The sequence below is a fragment of the Mercurialis annua genome, linkage group LG2 (assembly GCF_937616625.2).
Source record: "Mercurialis annua linkage group LG2, ddMerAnnu1.2, whole genome shotgun sequence".
NCBI lineage: Eukaryota > Viridiplantae > Streptophyta > Magnoliopsida > Malpighiales > Euphorbiaceae > Mercurialis > Mercurialis annua.
The window spans coordinates 18463357-18489125 of record NC_065571.1 but is presented as its reverse complement, the minus strand read 5'-3'; the positions used below and the strand labels follow the sequence as shown (position 1 = coordinate 18489125).

At 31.7% G+C, this 25769-nt stretch overlaps 2 protein-coding genes and 1 long non-coding RNA gene across 4 annotated transcripts; 2 read left to right on the top strand and 1 right to left on the bottom strand.

Annotated features, from left to right (window-relative positions):
• Positions 1-3319: 3319 nt before the first annotated feature.
• On the top strand, positions 3320-6698 carry LOC126667066 (uncharacterized). Of its 2 annotated transcripts, none has more exons than XM_050360030.2 (4): positions 3320-3486; positions 3603-3725; positions 6255-6377; positions 6462-6698. In XM_050360030.2, the coding sequence occupies exons 1-4, from the start codon at positions 3456-3458 to the stop codon at positions 6524-6526; spliced, it is 342 nt and encodes a 113-aa protein (XP_050215987.1). In that variant the 5' UTR covers positions 3320-3455; the 3' UTR covers positions 6527-6698. The 2 variants fall into 2 exon arrangements, with proteins under 2 accessions (XP_050215987.1, XP_050215988.1); XM_050360031.2 differs by having other exon boundaries at positions 3323-3486; positions 6258-6377.
• A 2910-nt stretch (positions 6699-9608) lies between these two features.
• Positions 9609-15881, bottom strand: LOC126670449 (uncharacterized). The gene is made up of 9 exons (XM_050364182.1): positions 15799-15881; positions 15606-15700; positions 15471-15526; positions 15276-15400; positions 14851-15010; positions 13186-13595; positions 11765-12244; positions 11344-11473; positions 9609-10029 (listed from the first exon to the last, which is right to left on the bottom strand). Exons 2-9 carry the CDS (start codon positions 15663-15665, stop codon positions 9909-9911), a joined length of 1542 nt encoding a protein of 513 aa, XP_050220139.1. The 5' UTR covers positions 15666-15700; positions 15799-15881; the 3' UTR covers positions 9609-9908.
• A 6214-nt stretch (positions 15882-22095) lies between these two features.
• LOC126669901 (uncharacterized) lies at positions 22096-22693 on the top strand. Its single transcript, XR_007638585.2, has 2 exons — positions 22096-22261; positions 22374-22693. It is a non-coding gene; the product is annotated as an uncharacterized LOC126669901 (long non-coding RNA).
• The last annotated feature ends 3076 nt before the right edge of the window (positions 22694-25769 follow it).

Genomic DNA, 25769 nt, shown 5'->3' with positions numbered 1-25769 from the left:
TATATCAACAACATGTCAACATAAAATTGAAAATCAAAAAAAGTTAAAATACTTATCAACATAATGTCAACAATAAATCAACAACGAATCAACAATTAATGCTAATTTTAGTCAAGATGTTTGTAAAATGAGAACATTGATTGATTTAAGTCAAAAACAATCAACCTATTATCAAAAACATATCAATAGTTCATTAATACATCAATTTAAGACTAACTTTATTTTTCTTTCAATGATTGCAAAATCAATATGTTATCAACAGTATATCAACAACATGTCAACATAAAATTGAAAATCAAAAAAGTTGAAATACATATCAACATAATGTCAACAATAAATCAACAACGAATCAACCTAAGGAATAAAATAAAACATATTTTTTTGAAAAATTGTGACAATCGATAAAATATCAACAAGAAATCAACAACATGTCAACATGATAATGCTAACATATTCTTATCTAATCTCATTTAAATTTCGTTTTTTTTACTTTATTTCACGCACAAAATTGTCTAATTTGCTAATGTATTTTTTAGAATAAATTTTTTCAATATTAAAATTAAGGAAATACAAACTAATTATCAACACAAAATCAACATAAAATCAACAACACTGTAATATTACAATATTTCAGCAATCAACCATCATCAATAAATCGAACTACAGAGTAAAAAAACACAGAAATACAACCAAACACAAAAAAATGCAGAAATAACAAAAATTTATTCCATATAACCATAAACTTACATTACATAACATGAAATTAGCATTATATTCTTAAAATATAATCTCTATACATGTTCTAATGGTGAAAAAACAGTAAAAAAATTGTAGATCTGAAAATAAAAAAGAAGAACAAGAAGAAAAACAATGAATAAATTATAGATCTGAAATCAAATAGATGACGGCGATGAGCAGAGAAGATGATGACGTTGACGAAGATGACAACGGAGACGATGATGAGAACGATGACGGAGGAGCGGAGGAATAGAGGATGGCTCAGCGAAAGACGGCGAACGGTAAAAAAGAGAGAGGGAGATGAACTGAGAGGAAGAGAGAATTGAATGATGAGAAGAGAGAAAATAATTGAAATTATGATTTGTATGCTGTTAGGGTTTAATATATAGAGTCCGTATAAAAGTTATAATTTAGTCCACACATGGTAGTTTAGAAAACCCAAACATGCACCCGTATAAGTTAAAAATTTAGCAAAATAGGTTGTTTGTGTAAAAAGCCCATCTAACTATGACCAGTCAAATGTCTTTGGCTCGAGTTATGTTAGTTCTTGATCCCGGGTGCTCTGGCTGACGTCGAGCTTGGAGTTGACCTTGGGCCTTGAGCTTTTACAACTACTCCACTTATATTATGTTATCAATAGTCAATTGAAATTATAATCTATAAAGAGTATATTTTTTTTTTGAAATTTATTTAGACAACTTGTAGTATAAAATTTTATCTTTAGAAAAATTATCCTATTAAAAATATTATAAAAAAACAAATTTATGAGCAGTTAGAATAATATTTTTTTGAGAAAATTTACTACGCTACACTATTTTCTATTTTGTTGGTGCAAAAATTGAATTTAAAAGAAAAGTGCAAGTGAGAGTATAGAGAGTAATGTGGAAATTCCACATTGCTTAGAGAGCTCACTTCAGTGAGTTTATATTGACGATCTCTCACACTTGGGTTCAAGCACTTATTAATATTTTTTATTTCTGAAATCTTTTTGTAACGTTTTTATTTTTTAAATAAAAACACAATCCCTGAAATCTCTCAACACGTTTTGACTGATTAATTTTTTGGTAACAGTTTTGATTTTATTACCATTATTTTCTCTTTACCGTTTACGTGTTCTAATTGCTATAAACGATTGTCTTCCCCATCAGAAAGATATAGCTTTTAAACAACATCTATTTTCTTAAAAAATTAAAAAAAAAAACAAAGTTCTTGAGCAATAATTAGAAAGAGTGTAATTGACCGCTGAATACAGTGCAGTATTCATCGGAGGTGTGGCTGTTTTATCCTGGGGACGACGTGGTACGTACAACTGCTTGCACCATCAGAAGCAGAGCCGCGAAATGTCTTAAAGAAAGCGACCTAGTCCGCGACTCAGCCAGAAACATTGTTTGGTATTTTCGTTCCATTTCACTAACTGTTTCAACATATATTATTTACAATTTTACATTGTTTCTTTTGTTCTTACTTTTCTAACTTTTTTTTTCAAAAAATATTTCTTTTTAATTTCACAAATACCTTTTTTTCACTTTTTAATAACTTATTCTTTTTTTATAGATTTTTTTTTCTGGTGTTTTTTGTTTCTAATTTTTATATCGTGTTTTTAGTGTATCTATGGTGTATTATAGTGTATCTATTATGTTTTTTTTTAGTGTAACTATGATGTTTTTAAAATGTAACAATAATGTATTCATGCTGGTTTTGTAGTGTTTTTATGTGTATACCATAAAAACACTGTAAATACATCATAAACACTGCAAATGCACCATAGATATAACAAAAATACAGAAAATACACTAAAAAAATATAGATACATTGAAAATACCACAAATACACAAAAAATACACTATAACGTAAATATATAATAAAAGCACTGCAAATACACCATAAATCAATTTTTTCTTTGCAAAATCGGTATCATTAAATAAAATAAACAAATCTAATTATAAGAATAATTCAAGAAATTTATAAAAAAAAAATCATAAATCTATAACAATTTATTTACAAAGTGTTTAAATCATCATAAAAAACCTAAAAATTTACAAAAACTCTAAAAATAATGTCGAGAAATTCATAGCACGAACGGAAGAGACGAACAGGAAAATGCGAATAGAAGAGAACATAAGAGACAAATGGAAAAGCGACCGGAAGAGACGAGAAATCCATCGAAAGTAGATTAAAGGAAGCGCGAACAGAAAAATTAACGTAGAAGACGAACGAAAAAGCAACCGAGAGAGACATACGAAAAACAAGAAGAAAAAAAGAGAAAATTTTGAGAAAAGAAAGAGAAAAGATTATATAAAATTTTGACCTAAAATGAGATGACGCTTCTATTTTTAGTAGGTATTTTTGTAAATATATTTGTTATTAGTGTACTGTATAGTAAGTAATTATGGAAAGATGTGTAAAAAGTGATAAATATTTTTACAAATAATCCCTATTTTTTTTAGTTAGACTGAAATGATTGTATATAAATTATATATTTTAAATAATAAAATGTTAATATAATAATTGAAGAATAACAAATTATTGAGTATTTTATTAGTTAAATAATTGTATAATAAAATAAAAAAAAAAATATGAAAAGAAAAGGATTGCGGGAAGAGAAGAAGTAATGCGGCGTTTGTTATGAATGAGTGTATAGAAAGAGAGTCACAGTAGATATATTATTTTAGGGTTTTAGGGATTTTAAAAAAAAATTAGGATTATTTAAATTTAAAATGGGTTGCGCTGGATCCAAAGGAGACAAAGGTCAGTGATTTTGATTTTGATTTTGATTTTACTTCCCAAAATTCATATTAAGATGTTAGAGAATTTGCACAAAAATCTATGGCTGCACTAACTGTTGATAAAATTCCCATTCTCAGGGCCGCTGAAAAAAATCCGAAAGCCAAAACCTTGGAAGCATCCTCAGCCCATAACAAAATCTCAGCTTGTGCAGCTGCGTGACGAATTTTGGGATACTGCTCCTCACTATGGTGGCACAAAAGGTAATGCTCACATTCTTATGAAATGATCATGAATAGGAAGAATACTCTGACAGATAATTTTATGTTCAATTCGGATGAGCGACGATCGAATAAGTAAACCAGAAGTTGAACCTCGAATGAGGTGGAATCGTCCATTGAACTGCTATTGCACTATTGTTGTTTGAATTTTTCCACAAAAAATAGCATGCCCTGAGAAAATGATTGTTGAGTGTTGAGCCTGCATATGCAAATGTTCAGTCTGTTTATAAATGGTCGAGCCTTCTTAGGACTGTAGAGTTTGCTGCTTTTTTTACAGTTGCCTCTGGCATGATGTAGCTAGTGCTTCCAGTACAGATTGGATCAAAGGCAGGTTAAAAATGTGGATGGATCAAAGATAAGGCAAAAGGGTGATTATATGGTAAAAGAATTGGGTGCTGTAATTGGAAGAGTAAGGTTAACATTTACAGATTGACAATATTGTGAAAGTAGAGAGCTGGTAGCCTCTGGTTGTTATGTTAGGTTCATTACACATTTTGTCATCAAAATGGGATTAGTCGATACTGAACTTCAACTGTAGTCAGAATTTTATTTTTTGTTGTCAGTTGGTAGAGCAGTGTGTCGTCAAATTAGTCTACGATTCTGTCTGTGATGTCCATGAAAAATAATAACAATAAAAAAGCAACGTGCCAACCTTACTTAAATTTGAAACAATGAGTATAAACAAGGAAGAGTAAATATGAATAGGAATTTCAGAGTGAAAAAGGGCGTGCAAATGGAAGATGTATGATGGCAGGAATTTTCTTTTGAGTACTAAGTAGTTAACATAAATGGAAAGGGTTTGAAATTTGTTCCCACTCTTGAGTGTCTCTTTAAGACTTCGAAGAGATCAATTTTTGGTGTGTGCTTACTAAAATTTGGAAACAGTTTTATAAGTTAAAGGGATATGTGGAGGAACTATTCATCAATTTTTGGTGTGCGCTACCCAGAAAGGTGCTAGAGGGTTAAAATTACTAGTACTCTTGCTGTTGTTTTAGTGATAAATAGTTTTTGACAGTTCATACTTGCTGAAGGAGAGCATTTTTTTTTAACCAGCCTTAGTTACAATCAATTGCATTATCTGCAAGATACTTAAAGACAAGATAAAGAAAAAAAAAAAAAAGTCATATTGATGCTTCGAGTGTTTGCACGGAGCAAAGGACTAAGAATGGGACTGGATCTAAAGCAAGAACTTTTCTGTTAACACGTTTTCTGAACTGTGAGTAGATATACCAATTCTGAATTTTCTTTGATGGCCGATAGCCCGCAGTGTTCAGTGTGATGAACAATATTTGATGGAAAGTTGGGAACTCTCGACGCATAGACTGAAGATGCACATTAAATTTTGTCAAATAACTATTCACCAAAACGAATAAACTTTTAGATGAGACTCCAACTAGGGTTTTATTATCTATAACACTCGCACGTGAATATCATTGGTTTGAAATATGAACAAGCACATGTCCACCTAACCTTGTACCCAAATTTTTAATTATTCAAATGGGATTGGGAGTTGACAAGGATCAAATTCTAGATATTTCGATCATTAAAGATCAAATACTATGTCAAATAACCGATCAACCTTAAAATTTAAGCTTTTAGGTGAGATTCCCACTATGGTTTTTATTATCTCTAACAAATTTTAAGGTTTTGCCTTCTACCGTATATGTTTGGTAGATTATTTATTGCTTTATGCTTCTAAACCTTCTTAGTATTCTTGCTAGTTATGTGGTTAATATTGAACATTTGTGCCTGCTTTTTGCAAAAACAACACCAATAATAATGTCAAAAAAGCAATATTGTCTGCTAAGTATAGTCATATATAGGGAAACAGATAAAAGAATATTTTTGAAATCATAGATTCCTAAGAATGTGAGAATGAATTTGGAGGGATCAACAGTTATTTTGATTAGAAATGCTAGAATTAAAGCTTTGAACATGACTTCAAGGTGAGGTGTGGCCTGTGGGTTTCAGTTTTGAGAACTGAATTGGCAAAATAAGATGCTTGTTTTTTTTTACTAAAGTAGGCTGGTAAGGTATTTTTGATGAATTTGAGACAAGCCCCATTTTGTCTTTTAATAAAGTTTTCAAGTCCATAAACATATGAACTGTTATGATTGATTTCAGATATTTCTCTAAATTTCGGTGTTCAAAGATATGAATGGATAACCAATTGCAGATATTGATATTATAAGAAATTGGATTGGAGAACTTATAAGAAGAAGATTTCATTAAGTTTTTTGTAGCTCAAATGTAAGGGGCCTATAGTGAATTAGAATGTAATTAACCTCCTAATCTCTTAGGTAAAGTTGTTTTGGTGAAGGCTGCTTTGTAGTTTGTACAAAAAAATGGGAATGGTGTCATTATATACCACCTCTTATGTCTATGTTTCATTGGACATGTAGGATTCATATAAAACAAAGATGAAATCTCTGCTGAAATTTGTATTTAAACGTCTTTAATTCGACATATGAATAGCTCTGGCATTTAATTCAACAATGTAATTATGTGTAGCAGAAATTTGGGATGCTCTACGAGCTGCCGGTGAAGCTGAGCTAAGCCTTGCACAAGCTATTGTGGAGAGTGCGGGTGTGATTGCTCAGAATGCTGATTTGACAGTATGCTACGATGAAAGAGGTAGTGAATTCTTAGATATCATTTTTTTGACTGATAATATACATAAAATATACAGATTTTTAACTCGTGAAAATGTGGTTGCAGGTGCAAAGTATGAACTGCCCAAGTACGTATTGAGTGAGCCGACCAACTTAATCCGAGAAACTTGATAAATGAGCGAACATTGAATGTACATCATGTATATTATTATTATTATTATAAATGCCTTCATTTCTTGCATTTGCACTCTTGTAAAAAAATTCTGCTGTCAAACTCAACTAAGACTCGGCAATTGTTTAGTTTTAGTTCCAAGGAAAAAAGATGCCAGATTTCCTATTAAAAGTCTCTTCGTTAGTGCTATGCTGATCAGTATGGCAATTAGGTGAAATATTTAATTTAGATTTCCTACCAACTTAAATTTTCAATTTTTTCAAAATTCAATTCAAACACCCTTTATGATAAATTGAAACTAGTTAATTAGATTGATTTTACTTGATTTTATTTTGTTTGAGTTTAATTTAAAACTAACTGAATTTCTTTTACTGATCAAACCAAATTTTAAAAAACAAATTGAATTTACAATTCGGTTTGGTTATGTTCATTCCTCAAACTTCTGATGTATGATGTATTTTTAATACAAAAGATAAATGTCCTTTTTATATTGAAAAGGGCATTTGTGTTTTTTTTTCGAGATATAGGAGTTACAGGATATTATTATTTACTAGTGTCGTTTTACGTGTTTTATACGTGACTCGTAGTGTGACTTGTCAAATTATCAGATACTATTTGAAATTGTAGTTACTTAGTAGTAATAGTTTATCTTTTTTAATGTTTTAGATGATTGTTTTAATAATTTAACATTTTTAATTGATACTCAAATTTTATAATTATTATAGAATTTAAATTGAAAATATCAAATAATAATTAAAAGGCTTAATTACTTAAAAAAAAAAACCACCTTATAATATTTTTCCGTTTATACCCTGACCTAGGAAAAAATTCATTTGTACCTTTTTTTTGATTTTTCGTTTTTAATTGTACCCCAAAACATTAAATTGAACTTTTTTCATTTAGAAAAAAATTTAAAATAGTCCTTCATTTTTTAACATATATTCTAATTAAACTTTAATATTATTAATAGTACAAAAATACCTTCTTCTTTACAAAATTAATTTTATAATCTCTTAAATACAAAACCGTAAAAATATATTATCTTTGATTTACAAATCCGCTACTAAAACCCCATAATTGTTTTGCAAAAAAAGAATATTTAAAAAAAAAATCGGGAGGAGCTCCTCCATAAAGGAGGAACAGCTGCTGCATGGAGCAGGAGCAGAGCGATCTGCTCTCTGCTCCTCCTTCATGGAGGAGGAGCAGATCTGCTCCTCCTCCCCCGAAAAAAAATTTAAATTTTTTTTACTTTTTTTAAAAAATTATGGGGTTTTGATAGCAGATTTGTAAATCGAAGAAATACAATGGTAGGTCGAAAGTTTTTTAAATAAAAAAAATTTAAAACGATTAAATTTTTAGGATTTATTTGAATAGTTTTAAAGTTAAAGGACTTATTTGTATTTGTACAAATCGAAAAAATTATAATATAACCCTTCTATTTTATTGTTTTTAATATTTGCATCCTTTAATTATTTAAATTGTCAAAAATTTAAATTTCGGGGTACAGTTGAAAACGAAAAATCAAAAAAAGGGTACAAATGAATTTTTTCCTAGGTCGGGGTATAAACGAAAAAATATTACAAGGTGGGGTTTTTTTTAAGTAATTAGGCCTAATTAAAATAGTAATTTATTTAGTAGTTTATCTTATTTAGAATTCTATATGACTAAAAATAATTAAAATTGTAGTTATTAAATTTTTAAAGTAGTCTATTTTAATTAGTACTCTAAATAATTATCTTAACGTAGAGGTTTGTTTTAGCTAGTATTCTAATTTTAATAATTATCTTATTTATTTTAGTTAGTACTCTAGTTTTAATAATAATTTTGCTTTTATATATAGTATACTTCAATTTTTTTTGTACCCTTACAGGTTTTAAGGGTTGTTGACAAAAATACTTCTTTCAAGTACTTATTTGCAAAAAAAAAATATAAAACAAATTTGCAAATTATATAAAAATTCTCCTTTTTAACTCCAAAGTATGCGGGGATGTTTTTGTATTTTTAGTTGCGCGAAAGTTTATTTTGTATTTTAGCCATACTGGGGTCTTATTGTATTTTAGTTAGATGGAGGTCATTAAGTACTTGTTTTCATTTTATATCTAACATTGTAAATGAAGAATTAAAGACATTGTATAAAATCATGTTAAATTGTATGAAACTATATGAAATCGTAAGAAATCGTGTAGGTCCTTATATTTATAAATTTTTCTTTACTTGGTTTCTCGTCAAGTTTGATGATATGACTCCTTTTGTCAACTTATCGAGTGAGGTGGACATATAAATTTAACCTCACACGCGTTTTACGATGAATGTAATGCACATCATTTTTTCGTCTAAAAAGGATTTAACATTCAAAATAAATTAAATTCATGGACTAGATAAAGACAGAAATTTGGAAAAGTCCAGATAAATAAAATTTTAAAAGTACATGGATCTGAAAATGAGTTTGGTCTTAATAGTACAGTACAACGCAACTTTACTAATTAAAAAGAGTAGTAATACGGGGTTTTAGTAATAAAATAAATAATTAGTATGTATATATTGGTATGATTGGTGGATAATGATAATCAATTGGAATGGATCAATTGAAGTGTAAATTTTATTTACTACTATTATGGGATAATAATTATCTTCAATTGCCTATTCCACATGCAAATTTGTGTCTTATTATGTGACTAGTGAGTAGTGATGCTTTATTACATTACATATTTCATTCTACAACCCTCTCTCACCCTCATTTTTCTTTGTCTTTTGTTCTTTACTAATCTACTGTTACTACCTTTTTCTTCAAAGTTATTATATTCACTCACTCACCATGAAAACACATTATCCTAAACTGAAAACTCGGCCGTGTCCCTTCCTTTTCTGGAACAGACTGACCTCCGATTCCCTTCGGACCGGTTGAATCAGCCGGTGCGATTCTGTTATTAAAAACATACTTTCTTTATTGAGGTTTGGTACAAATTTTACATCATTCATTTTCTTCCAAGTAGCACGCATGTGTCGTACGAAATTGGATTAAAGCTCGTAATTCATTTAGAATGATTGAAGATTGAAAATACTCTTTGTGTGTAGAGACAATTAAAAAATGCAAGGAAATGGTATAATTGAGAATATGAACTTCACACTAAGAGCATCCACAGTCGTTAGACTGTTTTTGAGTCTGATAAAATGACATCAGCTTTCCATTAAACTCAGCTTTCCAGAATTGAGCGGTTGGTAAGTACCAACCGCTCGATTCTTATTGAGCTTTTCCCCAAGCTCCACAGTGGAAAAAGCTCAATGATAACCGGTAAGAGCATCCCACTGTGATGCTCTAAGCATACAAGTATTGCTAAACAAAAGGAGTAGAGGGATCAAAAAAAAAAAAGAGAACAAAGTTCAAACTTTCTTGAAGAATGACAAAATATTGCCTTGTTTAGGGTCCTTCTTTTTGTTCCCTGCTTTACCTCCTGGATTTGATGCAGCCACCGTTGGAGACTTCTTAGCTGCAGCAGCTCCCCTGAGACCACCCAAATTCAACATTTACTCACATCCAACTATGCTAACAATCAAGTACACCAAATAAATATGATGACTCTCTATAATTGACAAGATTCCTTGTGCACATTATTTAAGAGAATTCAATAAATAATGTGTTATTTTACTTTGATTTCCTCATATTATATAAAAACATTACATTCTCCTAGAAACTGTTCTAATCAAAGATATTACTTAAAGAGTGTAAAACAGGAAAGTTTTATTAAAAAAAAAATTGTTGAAATGAAAATAATCAATTAAATGAGACATCCAAAAGCAAAAATTGGGACTGCGGTAATATAGCTTGTCCAAGGTAAGAATAAGCAGTTTGCCTAATGGTACCTGTTAGATTCCATCTTAAAACCAATTGGTATTAAGTGGAGGTGCCCAACTAATATATAAACACAAGTCCATTCACACACACAACCAATGTGGGATTTCCCACTTTAACACTCCCCCTCACGCGTAGCGTGTACGGGCCGAGCAACAAAGTCCCCCCTCACGCAAATCTCACGTGGGCCGGGCCAAACTCAAATTGTGTGAATGGACAAGGCTCTGATACCATGTTATAAACAGAGATAGAGAATAAGTTGTTGTGTATTATGTTCAACAATTACAAGGCTATTTATACAAGTATAGAATCTCTATTCTAGGAAGGAAATCCTACTCTAGGAAATAATCAATCACAATCAATCACAATCAATCATAATCAATTAGCCCATAATTTAGCTACTAATTAATAGACTAATTGATTCTAATATATCCACATTCCTAATATGCTTTAACAGTACCAAAGTTCATTATTACGTTGAGTTCAACAGAACAAATGGAATACCTCAGTGGCGACGTCATCTACACAATTCTAATTTTAGTCTTGTTCCTAAATTTATAACATCATAGTTGCCAAGGCCTGGAACTGCCTAACAACATCAAAAATTAAAAGTAATTACTCAGACTCATGGTCATCCTATACTCCTACTTCCTTCTAGATAGCAAAACAACCTTCAACAGTAGTCGAGATATGACAATTCTCCACAATTTGGATAAAATCATGCAACACTCAAAAAAGAAATCAAGGACATTTGTAATAAAACAGATATTTTTGAGATAAACACCTTTCTTTTTGCAAAAAATTCGACCCTTAAACTCATTGAGCACTCTAGTATCACTTTCTTTTTATCAAAATGAAACAGAATGTTACATCTGTGGACCATGCACTGAACTACTTTTTGCATTACTGCATTTATCTGCTTCAAGCAAGAGTAGACATTTTTATGCTGACAGAAATATTTTTTACCTGTTATTCACAGTATTCGCGATTGGATTACTTTCAACTTTCTTCGTTGAGTTACTGTCTGCATTCTTCGTTGAGTTACAGTCTGCTTTATTTGTGTCTGTATCTTCCCCTTCCCAGACCACCTCATTTACTGCAAAAGGAAACCAAATATACTTGAATATACACTGGAAAGTGGAAAATTAAATTCGTATCAAAAGCCCATGTTTAAAGGCACTTCCCATAAGTTTCTCAAAAGCTTAGTTCTAGATAATTTAAAGATTACCTTAACTTACAGTATCAATGAAGCAGAGATGATTAAAATTTCAGATAGACTTTAGAAAGGAATAAAATATTCCACAAAAATATAAAGGGACGAATAGGCAGGAAGCAATAAAATGAAAATATTCCAGTCCAAGTTATACTGCTGATGACTTAAGTGTACCTTCTCTACCACGCTCATCAATGCGGGTCCTTAATACTTTCCTCCTTTTGGGTGAACCTGGGACAGCACTAGTAGCTATATTTGCATTACCGTCATCCTTAGTACTATGGTTATGTACCTTCTCTCTGGAAGCATCTTTAGAGTTGATACTCCTGCTGGGAGCAAAAGAAGTTTCTCTTGGATCTTTATCAGGTGCTTTATCAATTGATTTTTCTTCCTTAATTATCGGTTTATCATCTGTTAGGCCATTGACATTGGGTTTCTCAGAAAGCAAAATTTTATTGATTTTCTCCTTTGGAGGATCTGGTGTTGCTAGGCTGACTGTATCCTCATTCTCATCATCCGAGTCATGAAAAATTACTCTCCTTTTTCTACCCCCTTTGCCATTAGAAATGCACTTAAAGTTGACATCTCTAGCTTCATCATCACTGCTCAGATCTTCTAATGCCTCACATGCACCAATTTGCGCTTCTGCGCTGGCTATTAACATAAATAAACCAGCCCCAAATTAGAAACAAAAGTACCATCCAAGAATAAAAAATTGTAAACTGCAGAATAGAAGTTAGACCATGTGCATTAATATGGATGATTTAATGTAATAGCCACTGCTTTCTTAACATTGATTTCATTGTGGCCACATAACTTATTTAACAAAAACACCTTCGCACTATAGTTTTATGTTACTTTACGTTGACCTAATCCCACGGAAAAACACACAAGAACTCCATATGTTATTCAATTTGATTTTTGGAAGAAAAAGATCAAATATGCATTGTTTCTTCTATTTGGTTTTAGGTCTACTCCACAATTGTATATAGTGTGGCAATATGCTGACTCACATAACAAGTTAGAGTTCGGCTAAGTTTCTTATGGCCAACATCAGGTAATTGTACCAAAAATAAAAGCTAGGAGACCAGAGACCTCATCATGACAACTTAAATTCTAATGGTCACAACGAAAATCAATGAAAAGGTTTTGGTACCAGTGAAGAAAAGGTTATGCAGCCAAATTAATTAGTGAGATACAAAATGTCACTGAGATTCAATTTGACTTTAGGTCTACTCAACATTTTTGCGACTAGGATTAGGATACAACTATCAACTCTTTGTTAGAAGCACGATGAACTCACATTTTAAGGACATTTTTGTGAAGGCGTTTACTAATGATGGGGCAACTCAGTTTTTAACAGGCCAAAAAAGGTTTCGACCTAGCTGATACGGGACAGATGATAGACAAAGGGAACAATTGTTGTGTTTTTACTAACATTAAGAACTAAATAAGTACAAGAAGTAAATTGGAGTATTTTCAGGTCTAAACCTGTCCATGGGTGGATGGTTCATAATTAACCTAAAAGAATTCACCCATCATCATAGTTAAGCAAAGAAAACTACTCTGCTAGAAAGAAATAAAAGAAGACCAACCAGTAGGATTCGTAATGAGACTGTTATTGTTTACTGCAGAAGTAACTTTTGACTTCTCCGACGCACGACCCCATAGGCTTGTCAGTGAAGTGGGATTTTTATCAACCTGTCCTTTCTTTTCATTAGCAGACACAAGAGGTACTTTTCCACCATGAAGAGCGGGCTTGGATAATTGATCTTCTGTCCCATGACTTTCAGGTTTAACATCTTTCACCAATACGGTAGATTGCTTACCGGCTTTTGGACCTGATTGCTCAACTTTAATTTGCTGATGTACATCTTTAATGTTATCAGGAGCAGAACTACTTCTGGATGGCCCTGGGGTGCCCGAACTTTTAGATTGTGAAGCAGCATTAACAGCGGTTCCAGCAACGTTGCGCTTAACAAAAGGATTAAAAACCCCACAGAACCTGATGGGAGAAACACAAAAATTAAAGCATTGGAATTTGAAATCTAAATAATATTAATAAACGAGTAGATATATGCTACAAGCACATCTATTTTATGAATATGCTTGACTGAATTATTAGAATCTAGAAGAAGTCCAAATTATCAAATCAGAACGAGTCCTACCAATATTAAACTTCCTTCTGTCCCTCCCAGGGAAATATCAGTTAGTATGTAGACCAGTGCATGGTAAAAATACAAAGAAAAAACATTTTTATGCGATATAAGATTAACAGCACATTTTCATGACTGAACTGAGGTAAATTCAAATCAAACATATCGACTTACATTGGTATAACTATAATTAAAGATAACAGAACTTATGATATTATTGTCAGAAAGCTAATAACAAAGCATTAAAATTAAAATGGGCATCCACATACTTTGTCATAAAAATGTGCATTCTTTCTTTCAAGCATAACTATTAAAACATCCATATAACTAATAAGGTCAAAGTACATCCGCCATCCCCAAAGTGCACAATTGTTTTTAAGAAAAAAAAACAAATAGCATTTACACAATCCCACATCAAAAAGATATTATGACTATGACTGGCACATATAAAGCTAACAGTGGATTTCTAAGCACGCAAGGGTGTCTTTATCCTCTTACCAGTCTCACTTTTGCCCATTCATTAAAACTGAATGAATGACTATACGGAAACACAATATTCAGTAAAATACTTCTTGTTACCTTATGAAGGTAACTTGTCATTTGACTTGACCATATCTTAATAACAGTAAATAGCCTCTCACATGGTACCTCTAGTAAAACAATTACAGTGTCCAACTTTATTCATAGAAAAAGAACAAATCAGGAAGCAAGAGAATTACACAAAAATGGTGATAGACACTCATCCTTATGATCAAGACAGTTGTCATAATCTAGCAACTACTGTTCCTACGCAAGTAATAATTACTATGAGACACCTTGAAAGGGTATGCTCAACTTGCAAAATTTTTAAATAATATTGATTAGAACTTGTCATCTCATTTTTCCAGAAAATAAAAAAGCATGAGATAGCTAAACACAGTCGTCATAACAACAGCTACAAGTTTCTTAATTGAAAAGAAAAATTTGTCAACTCCGCAGCCTAAATAAGACAATCTTCTTCAAAGTTAATTCCAGTAACAAATATCACAAGTTTAGGACATAAGACATTAATTTAGGATCCTAATATGAATGAAATACATTACAGATTACAAGTGCATTGTATACCTGTTATCCCTTAAACAATTTTCAACCACAGAGGGCTGCTTAAAGAGCTCTTCTGCTTGTACAAATTCATCATTCCAAAGTGCAGCTGGATCCTTTGGGATAGCAGCTTGTACACTATAGACATGAATTGAGCAATTTCCGTCAAACTCTTCTCTAGCCTCTGCGAAGAAAAAGTCAAGGAATTTGATGCCAATTCATCTTTCTTGTTTTAAATAGGAAGCATCCAAGAAATCAATCATCAGAGAAACTTAATATGAACCAAAAAGTCCGTGAATCGTGATGTATTAACATGGAACAGACCAGGTTTTCATCACCATATGCAACCCAGCATATCAATCCTAAATTCAGATAGTTAAGCATTGAACTTGAAAATAAAATGTACAAACAGCAAAAGTAGGCTGGTATATGATAATGAAAGATGGAACCTTGGAGTCTGTGTGCAGAAACAAGGGTTATATGGTAAGTTTGCGGATTGTTTTTCACCCAGCCAGACACAGCATATACTACTTCAACACCATTTTTATGTTCCTCAGCAAATTGTTGAAGCAACCTACACCCAAACCAAACCATCACACAAGGACAACAAAACCAGATGAACAGAACAAAACAAGAAACTGTACCTCTTTGCAGCATTTGATGAGACCGAAAAATTGCGACTAAGCCACTTATACGAAACCTGAAGAAGAAATACAAATGAAATCCATTATAGGTTGCAAACCTAACCCATTGGAAATGAAATTATACAGAGAAATTACCACTTGAAGTTTATCGGAGACGAGAGATTGGAGCTCTTCAAGAATGGCTAGGGTTTCCATCCCTTACTCTTATCGATTTTCTTTACCTCTTTTTCCTTTTCAATTTTCAGACATCAGAATTCAGAACCCAATTTTATTGTTGAAGAATAAATAATTTATTAAATAAAAACAAAATAAAAGGGAAAAAGCTCACTCTTTTCCCGCCATTTTCTCCATCCCGCTATGTACCTTCAATGATGATGGTAAAAGAAATCTTTTAATTATTTTTTTTTGAATAATATTTTTATTTTTTTTATTTTTTTAGGATATTGGCAAAACAAATTTCAATGTCTTACTTTTATAGCGATTAAATCTCAACGTTCAGTACTGTGCTCTACAATTAAGGTAATACTTATACAAATATCTTTTTTAACGGTAAGTAATTCTCTCTTTTAAGTTTTTATTGTTTTATATTGCTACCGTTCGTTTAACAAATTATTTACGCTTTCGTATTCTAATTTGTTAAATGAATGTGTATTTGCATGGCTCAATAGTAGCCGCGAAGTCCACTTTTATTTCTTTTGCTTAAGATTGGTTTATCATCTTCAAGAGATGGCTTTTCTTCTTATATATTTATATATTGCTATCTTTGGCAAAAAAAAAAATCTCAACGTTCATCTCAATTTTTTTTATTTTGCAATTTGTAACCCCAATTAATTTTCTGACAGTTTTGTCTCTTTTTTTAGGCTACATAGTGCAAATATACGAAAGTTTAAGATTTTATTTGATTTTTTTTTTGAAAGGTTGAGATTTAATATGCCAATATATGTATCTAATATGGTTGTCATGTATGCACGCATAAAGTTACCGAAAAACGGTTTGTGCTACAATTTGTAAAAATAAAAAAAATAGGGATCTGTTTTGTAACGTTTTAAACATTAAGATTAAAATGTTACAAAAATAAAAGTCAAACGTTGTGATTTGTTTTGCAAATATCCCTTTTTAGGAAAAATAACACTCTACATTCTTTTATTTTTAATTTTTTTACAAAAGTACGCTTTAACTTGGTGCTATTGCAAAAGTATTTTTTTAACATTTTTTTTAAATATTTCAATTTTTAATAGAGGAAATTATAAAAAAGACCAAAATTCGATCCAATTTTCATCCACTACCTTTTTTCTTATAAAGTTTACATTCATGCTGTTTTTATTACAATTGTACCTTTATTTTTGAATTCTTTTCACGAGCACCCATTCTTTCCTAAGCCTGCATGTCATCACCATCCTCCTCTCTCTTCTCTTCTCTTTTCCACCGTCGCTTCCATATTCTTCATGCCTCTTCCTTAAATTTTCTTCTTCTTTACCTTCTTTTTTTCTTCGCTTTCTCTATTTCGAACCATACCAATAGACGGCGGCGCTTGCGGCGTGGGAGGTGAGTTAGAGTCCAATGGTTCCTCTTTATTTTGCGAAGGAGGAGGTGAGAAGTATGGAGACCCGTACTTCAGAAATCAGAGATCTGAGTTTTTTTTGAGTTTTTCTTTTACTTAAACGATTTCACTTAGCGGAGGCGGTGAGAGCAATGTGATGCTCGAGGTGGCGGTGGTTGATAATGAAAAGCGGATTGAGTCCTCCTCCTAATTCACCAGCCATTTAAAAACGGCAACAAACAAACTATTTTGGATCTGTTCTTTCTTATTTTACAAAATTATTGGGTTTTGCTATACTGAGATGGATTCTAATGAAGAAGGAGGGTGGTGGTCATAAATTTGGAATCAAAGAAGGGTGGTAGTGGTGGTGACTCTTCCTTTTTGCCATATTATACCTTTATTTTAGAAAGAAATAGTAAATTTTTATAAAAAAATTTAAGTCGAGCCCGGTGTTAGAGAATTATTTATTGAGTGAAAATATTTTTGATACATTTTTGATATATTAAATAATTATAAATATATTTAAAAAAAATAGTTAAACAACACATAAGAGACTTAATTATTATAATTTGGTCTTTTTACATTTTAAAATTTTTAGTTAATTTTATTAATTTTATTATATACATACATAGTTGATATATCGGCGATACATCTATGATATATATATATATATATATATATATATATATATATATATATATATATATATATATATATATATATATTATATAGAAATTATTAATGCTTTTTGTTCTTTCATATTTTGACATCATTGAAGTATTATTTAAAGAGCAGATATATCTATGATACATTTCCGATACATCTCAAATACATTTTCGATATATATATATGATACGTTATCGATACATATTTGATACATTTTCAATATATTTTCGACACATTTTTTATACATCTTCGATATATTTATTATCAGTTTGTAATTTATGTTATATATAGATGATTATCAAAATTTTATTTATTGATACATTTTCGATACATATTTGATACATATCTGATATTTATAAAAAAATTAAACATGATATATAATTTTTAAATGTACTTAACTAGATACATCGTTGATACATAATTTATACATAGTATATAAATTTTTTAAAATAAATTTAATAGATACATCTTTGATACATAATTTGTACGTGATATGTATTATTTATATATGCATCATATCCGTGTTTAGTATGTATCAGCAATATATCCGATAAATAATTCATAAAATTGCATTTTTTATACATCTCTAATACATATGCAATACATAGTTTATACTTCTCTAATACATAATTTATGCATGATACATACATTTTTTTACTAAATTTATACATGATTGATACATTTTTTTAAAAATACTTAATCGATACATCACAAATATATAATTTATACATGATATATATATATATATATATATATATATATATATATATATATATATATATATATATATATATTAAATGTATTAAATAGATATATCGTTGATATATAGTTATTTACGCATCAGACCCGCATTCGGTATGTAGCAACAATTTATTGGGTAATTAATTTATAAAATTGTATCAATTGTGTATTTTTTAAATTTTTATATTTTAAAAATTAAAATTAATAATGTTTTAAAAATTTATACAGATAAATTTTTAATATATTTTAAATGAATAAAATACTTTTTTATTAAAAAAAACAAAAAAAAATAACATGAACAGTGCACACATTCACTGTTTATAACAGTGCACACATTCACTATTATATGTGCACTGTTCATGACAGTGTGTGACTACTGAGAGTGCGCAAGTAGTCACACGTCAGCAGGCCTAACGCGCGTGTTAGGCCTGCTGATGTCAGCACATTGGTAAAACAAATGTGCTAATGTAATGTTTTAGCAAAAAAAGGTGTTGTAGTAAATTTTTTTATAAAAAGAGTATCGTATGAAATTAATGTTTCCTTTTTGTGTATTTCTGAAAGATTCTTTTTTTCATAAGCTACTAATGGAGTCTGCCTTCTGATCCGATGAGTAAACCTGCAAAACATGGTAGAAGTTAACCTACATAACAGTGTGGAAGTTAACTAGACAGTGGTTGTCCCTAGGGGTGTGCAAAAACCGACCGAAACCGAATTTTCGAACCGAACCGAACCGATTTGAAAATTTCGGTTCGGTTTTTTCTTTAAAAATTCGGTTTCGGTTTTTAATAATGGAAAAATCGGTTATTTCAGTTCGGTTCGATTTTAGAGGAAAACCGACCGAAATAACCGATTTTCCGAATTAATTAAATGACACCGTTTTATACTCAGCCATTTATATGTGTATATTATTAGTTAGATGAAATTCATTCTTAGCCCAATACAAATTGTAAAGAAAATAGGCCCAGAATACTAAATACCTTTTCTGAAAGGACAAATGAGTAATAAATTAACATCCAACTAAAATGTTAACCTAATTTCTATTTGCTGCCGCCTCTTTCACTCTAGGAGAATCAGTTTCATTGCATCTTCTTCTTTCTTTCATTTCTCAAATTTTTTCATGATTTCCTCCACAAGCTAAGTAGATTGGAAGTGATATTGAATACTCTCAGTCTCTCACCTCTCTCACTCCCTCGCGAATGCTCAGAATACTACCACAAGCCAAGGTATTATTTTTTTCGATTAAAATTTAATTTGTATCAATTAAAACCTAACCCTAATTTCTAAATTAGTTTTCTCTTTGCCTTTTATAAAATCTGACCTAATTTTTAATTCTGACCTAATTTTTTTAATCTGACTTAATTTATATTTCTAACCTAATTTTTTTTAATCTGACCTAATTTATATTTCTGACCTAATTATTTTGTTTTATATTTTAGGTTGATTATCATCTCTGAATTCTCTAATCTTTGAAAGGTTTATCAATATTTTTTAATGACACCATTGTTTATGAACTTATGTTTGTTGTTCTTTTATAAATTTATGTTTGTTGTTTCTTTATGATTGTATTTATATTTGTCGAATGTGAGTTAAAATTTATGTTTTGTGCTTATGTAGATGTCGAACGACGTTGAAACTGCAGCAACAGGCAGCAATGCAGGAGTTGATGTATCCAATTCGCAGCCCTCCGTAACCAGCCAAGAAAACTCAAAGAAGAAAAGAAAAGCGATGGATACAAGATCAGTGGTTTGGGACCATTTCGATAAAATTAAAGATGAGAGCGGTGAAGTCGTATCAGCTAAGTGTAATTACTGTTTTAAGGAATTTGTTTGTCATTCTAAAAGAAATGGCACTTCATCCTTGAAAAATCACATACTTAGTTGTATGAAAAATCCACATAATAAACAAACTAGGCAATCTTTGTTGAGTTTACAGCCAGTTGTGAATGGAGATGGTGTTAGTGATAAGTTAGGGATACTAAGTGCATGGAAATTTGATCAGGATGCAATTAGGGAGGCACTTGCATTTATGATTGTTATGGATGAATTAGCTTTTAAATTTGTGGAGGGGGAAGGTTTTAGAAAGTTTATGTCTTGTGCATGCCCTAGATTCAAAATTCCATCTAGGTGGACAGTAACAAGGGATTGTTTTCAGTTATACCTAGATGAGAGAGTACGATTGAAAAGTTTCATGAAAAATAACTGTCAAAGAATTAGCCTTACCACTGACACATGGACTTCAATTCAAAGAATCAATTATATGTGTATTACAGCTCATTTTATTGATAAAAATTGGACATTGCATAAAAAGATATTGAATTTTGTTCCAATTTTTTCTCATAAAGGAGATGCAATAGGAAAGGCAATTGAGAGTTGTTTGTTAGAGTGGGGATTAACAAACATTTTTTCAATAACAGTTGATAATGCAAGTTCTAATGATGTTGCCATATCTTATTTGAAAAAAAGACTTGTAAATTGGGGAAAGCATGTGGCTGATTGCAAGTACCTCCATATGAGGTGCATTGCACATATCATCAATCTTGTTGTGACTGAGGGTTTGAAAGATGTAAATCCTTCGGTGAAAAGAGTGAGAGATGCGGTGAGGTATATTAGGAGTTCACCGGCTCGAATTAAAAAATTTAAAGAGTGTGCTGATTTTGAGGGAATAGATTGTCAAAATTCATTATGCTTAGATGTGGTTACTAGGTGGAATTCTACTTATTTAATGTTGAAAACAGCCATAAAATTTGAAAAAGCATTTGATTATTATCAAGATCAAGAGGCAAATTTCAAGAAAGATTTAGGGGATGAGGGGGTTCCTACTTCACAAGATTGGAAATGTGCTTCAATAATGACATCTTTATTGGAGTATTTTTACAATGTCACGTTACGTATTTCAGGTTCTTTATATGTCACTTTAAATACGTTTTTTTAGTGAAATCAGTGACTTATCTTGTATTTTGAATGATTGGAAGGATTGTTCGGATTCTGAAATTAGACAATTGGGAGACTCAATGAAATCTAAATTTGATAAATATTGGGGGGATCCGGAAAAGATGAACAAACTGATTTTTTTTGCTGCTGTTTTGGACCCTAGGGAAAAATTTGAATATATGGAATATTCATTTACTTTGATGTATGGTAATCTCAATGGTGTTACATTGTTTTTAAATGTGAAAAATGAACTTTACAAGCTGTTTAATGAATACAAGAAATTGTATTTCAACAACATAAGTGAGGGCAGCCTTTTAACTTCAACTTCCGATCATAATGAGTCAATGAAAAAACCCACATCAATTTTGAAAGCGAAATATAAGAAAGAGAGGCTAGAGAGTGGGGGTTTTGTTAATAAGAAAAATGAACTTGATGTTTATCTAGATGAGATCATTTTAGAGGATGTGGAAGAGTTAGATATATTGAAATGGTGGAAGTTGAATACCGAAAGGTTCCCTGTTTTGGCAAGAATGGCACAAGACATATTGGCTGTCCCGATATCAACGGTTGCATCGGAATCCACTTTTAGCACGGGTGGAAGGATACTTGACGCATTTAGGAGTTCTTTAACTCCTAAAATTGTGGAAGCATTGATTTGTGGGCAAGATTGGCTTCGAGAATCCAAACGGCCGTTTAGTGTTGAAGAGCTCCTTGATGAAATTGAAAATATTGAAAAAGGTATGAATTAGTAATTTTTTTATATTTTTATTTGCTTGTCTAATTAGAGCATTTTTATCTTTATAATGTTTATAATTTTGCTGTGTTATTAGATTGCCAAAAGTGGGAACTAGGACTACTAAGACGGCATGTTCGACCAACACATAGCCATTTTTATGTTTACAGCCGGAAAGAAGGTATTTTATGGCTTATATTATCCTGTGTATCTATTGTTTTCTTTCTGTTTTTTGTATCTGTATAGGCTGCTTCTCATTTACTGCTTTATGTTGTTATTTTCTTGATATTCAGCTTCTGTTTGGTAGAGCTTCTGTTCGGCAGCTGTCTGTGAAGTTTCTACTGCTGTTTAATGGAGTTTTGCTACCGTTTGGTGGAGTTTTTGCTGTCATTTGTGGAGTTTCAGCAACTGCCGTTTTAGTCGAGTTTCCTCTACTCTTTTGTGGACTATTTGCTGCTATTTCCTAAAGTTTTAATCGTTTCTGGATTTTAATTTGTGGAGCTTTTAGTTTTGTGTTGATTGATGTTGTTGGATTTAATTTGTGGAGTTTTAGTTGCTGATTTTTTCATATTAGCAGATGATATGGTTTATGAAATGTATGTAATTTTAAACAGGTTTGTAGCAGGTTTTGTTATATATGTTTAGCTAGAATGTCCATGACTATTTTAAATGGGATTTTGAATCCATGGCAGTTTTATGCAATAGGAGTTTTAAATCTAAATTTGTTATACAACAGGTTTCTAAAAACTGAAAACCGAAATTTAAAAACCGAACCGAACCGAATTTTTCGGTTCGGTTCGGTTCGGTTTTTCATAAATTTCTATTCGGTTCGGTTTTTAAAATTAAAAATTCGGTTTGGTTCGGTTTTGGTAAAATATAAACCGAACCGAACCGAACCGACTGATGCACACCCCTAGTTGTCCCATTAAGTCTCTGATGCTAAATTCAGTTTAGTCTTTGAGCAGCATTTTTGTATATGAATGTAATTGTGTTTTTAGGCATACCTCAATCTTTTTACATAGTGGTTGAGAGAATATCTAGTAGATTTCAAATAGGAAAGTGATTCCTACTTAGTAGTATCGTGTTTGAATAGGAAAGAGATTCCTTATCCAAAAGGAAGTCTTGTTCAGGAAAATCTTCCTGAATAAGCTTATCTTCCTAAATAGGAGTTTGTATTCGAATAGGAAAGAGATCCCGAATATTCAGTCTTCCAAGTACGATTCTTTGTATATTAGGTTTTTGGCGATATGTTGGACGACGCGCTTTGACTGAGTCTTCTGGGAGCTGGTCTTTTTAATGATTCAGGCGAATCTTTCTTTAATCTTCGAGTTTGGAAAATCTCATGGATTCGGGTGTCGATATCATTAGCCTTTCGCCTTGTGGGCGAGTGTTAGGGTTCTCTCAGAAGGAAAGATCTTGTACGACTCGGTTGCTGGAATTCAGTTTCCATCATTAGTCCCCCGCAAGTGAGCTAATGCCTTGGTATTAATTCCTTGTTGGTTTTAGTTTTGTTTGAGGAAGTTGTTTTATCTTCCGGTGAATTGTTTCGCCTGTACGTTTGAGTTTTTAATTTTCTTCATTTGACATGTGTCTTTCATCCGTTGTCGCATGTTTTCAGATTTGAGACAAGTGTCTTTTTGCTTGACATGTGTTTCTCATCCATTGCGCTACTTAGGATTTTGTCTTTTCGGTTTCTCCACCCTTATCATTGCCATTTTGGAATTTGTGAGTATCCATATATTGGTTTTACTTTCATCTTTCTTCTTAGTTTTCTTTTCGAATTCTTCTTCTTTTAAAGCTTTAATTTCTTGTTTCCTCTTATTTGGTACATTCATTTCAAGATTTCTCGTTTCAGAGTTGATCCATATCTCTCCTTTGCTCATGCCTATCTCATTTCCAAGTATTTAAGAGAGTTGTTTTAGAGTTTTGGTTGATTCTTTCGTTTTTTTCATCTATGTTGTTTCCTTGTTCTTACTATTCTAGGATTTTATTCTTCGTCTTTTCTCTACTTTTCCTTATTTTGATATTTTTGAAATCGAATTTTCATATTCTCTGGTGTTTCCCCCGTTTTTAATTAGTTTTTCAAAAAGTATGTTTGAGGAAGTTGAAGGGACTCGAGGTGCTCATGATGATATGGAGCATACTCCCAGTTCCTTGTCTGTTGAGCAAATTATTAAATTTGATTTGGACTACGAGTTCCCTGAAGATTTCCAGGTTTTAAATCCTGGTTCAACGTTTAGGGCAAAGTATGTTCATAATTCGCATGAAAAATTGTAATTTTTGTTGAGCATCTTCTTGTTGGTTTGAGATTTCTTCTAGATTTGTTTTTAGAAAGTATTTGTAAAAGTTTAGGTGTTCCGCTTGGTAGCTTCATCCTAATGCTATTTTAATTATTTTTTCTTTTCATGAATCTCGTGATCAGATTCCTTCTCTCAGTTTATTTAACTATTTTTATTCTTTTTCTCGTCGAAAGGACAAGGAATTCATTTTTGCTGGCGGTAGACCGAATCGTTCGCTTTTGTACTTCCTTCTTCTTTTAAGGGTTGGACCCCTAAATTTTTTCTAGTTCAATATAAGTCTTTTTCTTCTTTTAGAAAGGGCTTTACAGATGGTAAAGTATCATTTTCCTCTCTTCCGAATTTGTTTGAGGAAGAGAAGGACTTTGCCAAGTCTTTGTTGTCGGAATGCAAGGCGAATAAGTCTAAATTTGGCGTTTTGTTAGAACGGTTTTTAAATTGTCGTACTTCACCTTTGGTGAATCTTCCTATTTTCTAACTTTTATTTTCTTTCGTTATTTGTAGGATGTCTACTTCTCTCGATCACCTTCTTAGAAACTTTGCAGTAGACATGTGTATTGACATGGGCAAGGTGACCAGCGGAGTTCCTTTCCAGCTTCTGTTTTGAGTCCTAGTTCAGGAGGTGCCCTGGTGGGCGACTCAGAAGCTTTGTTGCCTATTCGGAGAGAGGTATCCAAAGTTATTCCGGATAAGCCCGCAGTTTCAAAGCCTAAAAGACGCCTTTTTGGAAATCAACCCGATCTGGGCTCTGCCAAGAGGCACAAGAAAAAGAAGACATCGAAAGAGGTGTCTACTCATAGAGATGTTCCAAATCTTGTTGAATGGGCGGAGAGGCAGGATCCCCCGAGGCTTTCCATTTACAAAGTTCTCCATGCTTTCATGGTGAATATTTCAGTTTGGAGGAACGTAGAGTCCATAGATCGCGAGCATGGCAAGGACTTGGTTAATTCCATATATATATATATATATATATATATATATATATATATATATATTATTTTCATCACTTAATCTTTATTTGCTTATTATTTTCTAGATGATCAAGGCGTTGTGTTGGAGAGGTGTCGTTGGGCCGCCGTTGACAACCTGGAGAAGTTGAAGAAGGATTTTTCAGCTTGGTAGGCTGAGAAGAAAGAACTTGAAAATTCTTCTGGATTGCTAAACACCGCCCGTTTTTACTTAACACCGCACAGGCACATTACCCTTTTATAAAAAAAAACCTAAATCCTTTCAACTCATTCAACCATATTCAACCTCATATTCTACGGCAATGTCGGATTCTAAACGAGATAAAAATCGACAACCCCGGATAAGTTTTTTTTTTTAAAAAAATTCAAAATAAATAATTTTTTTCCAGTTTTTTTGGGGGGGACGTCCCCATTTCACGTCCCC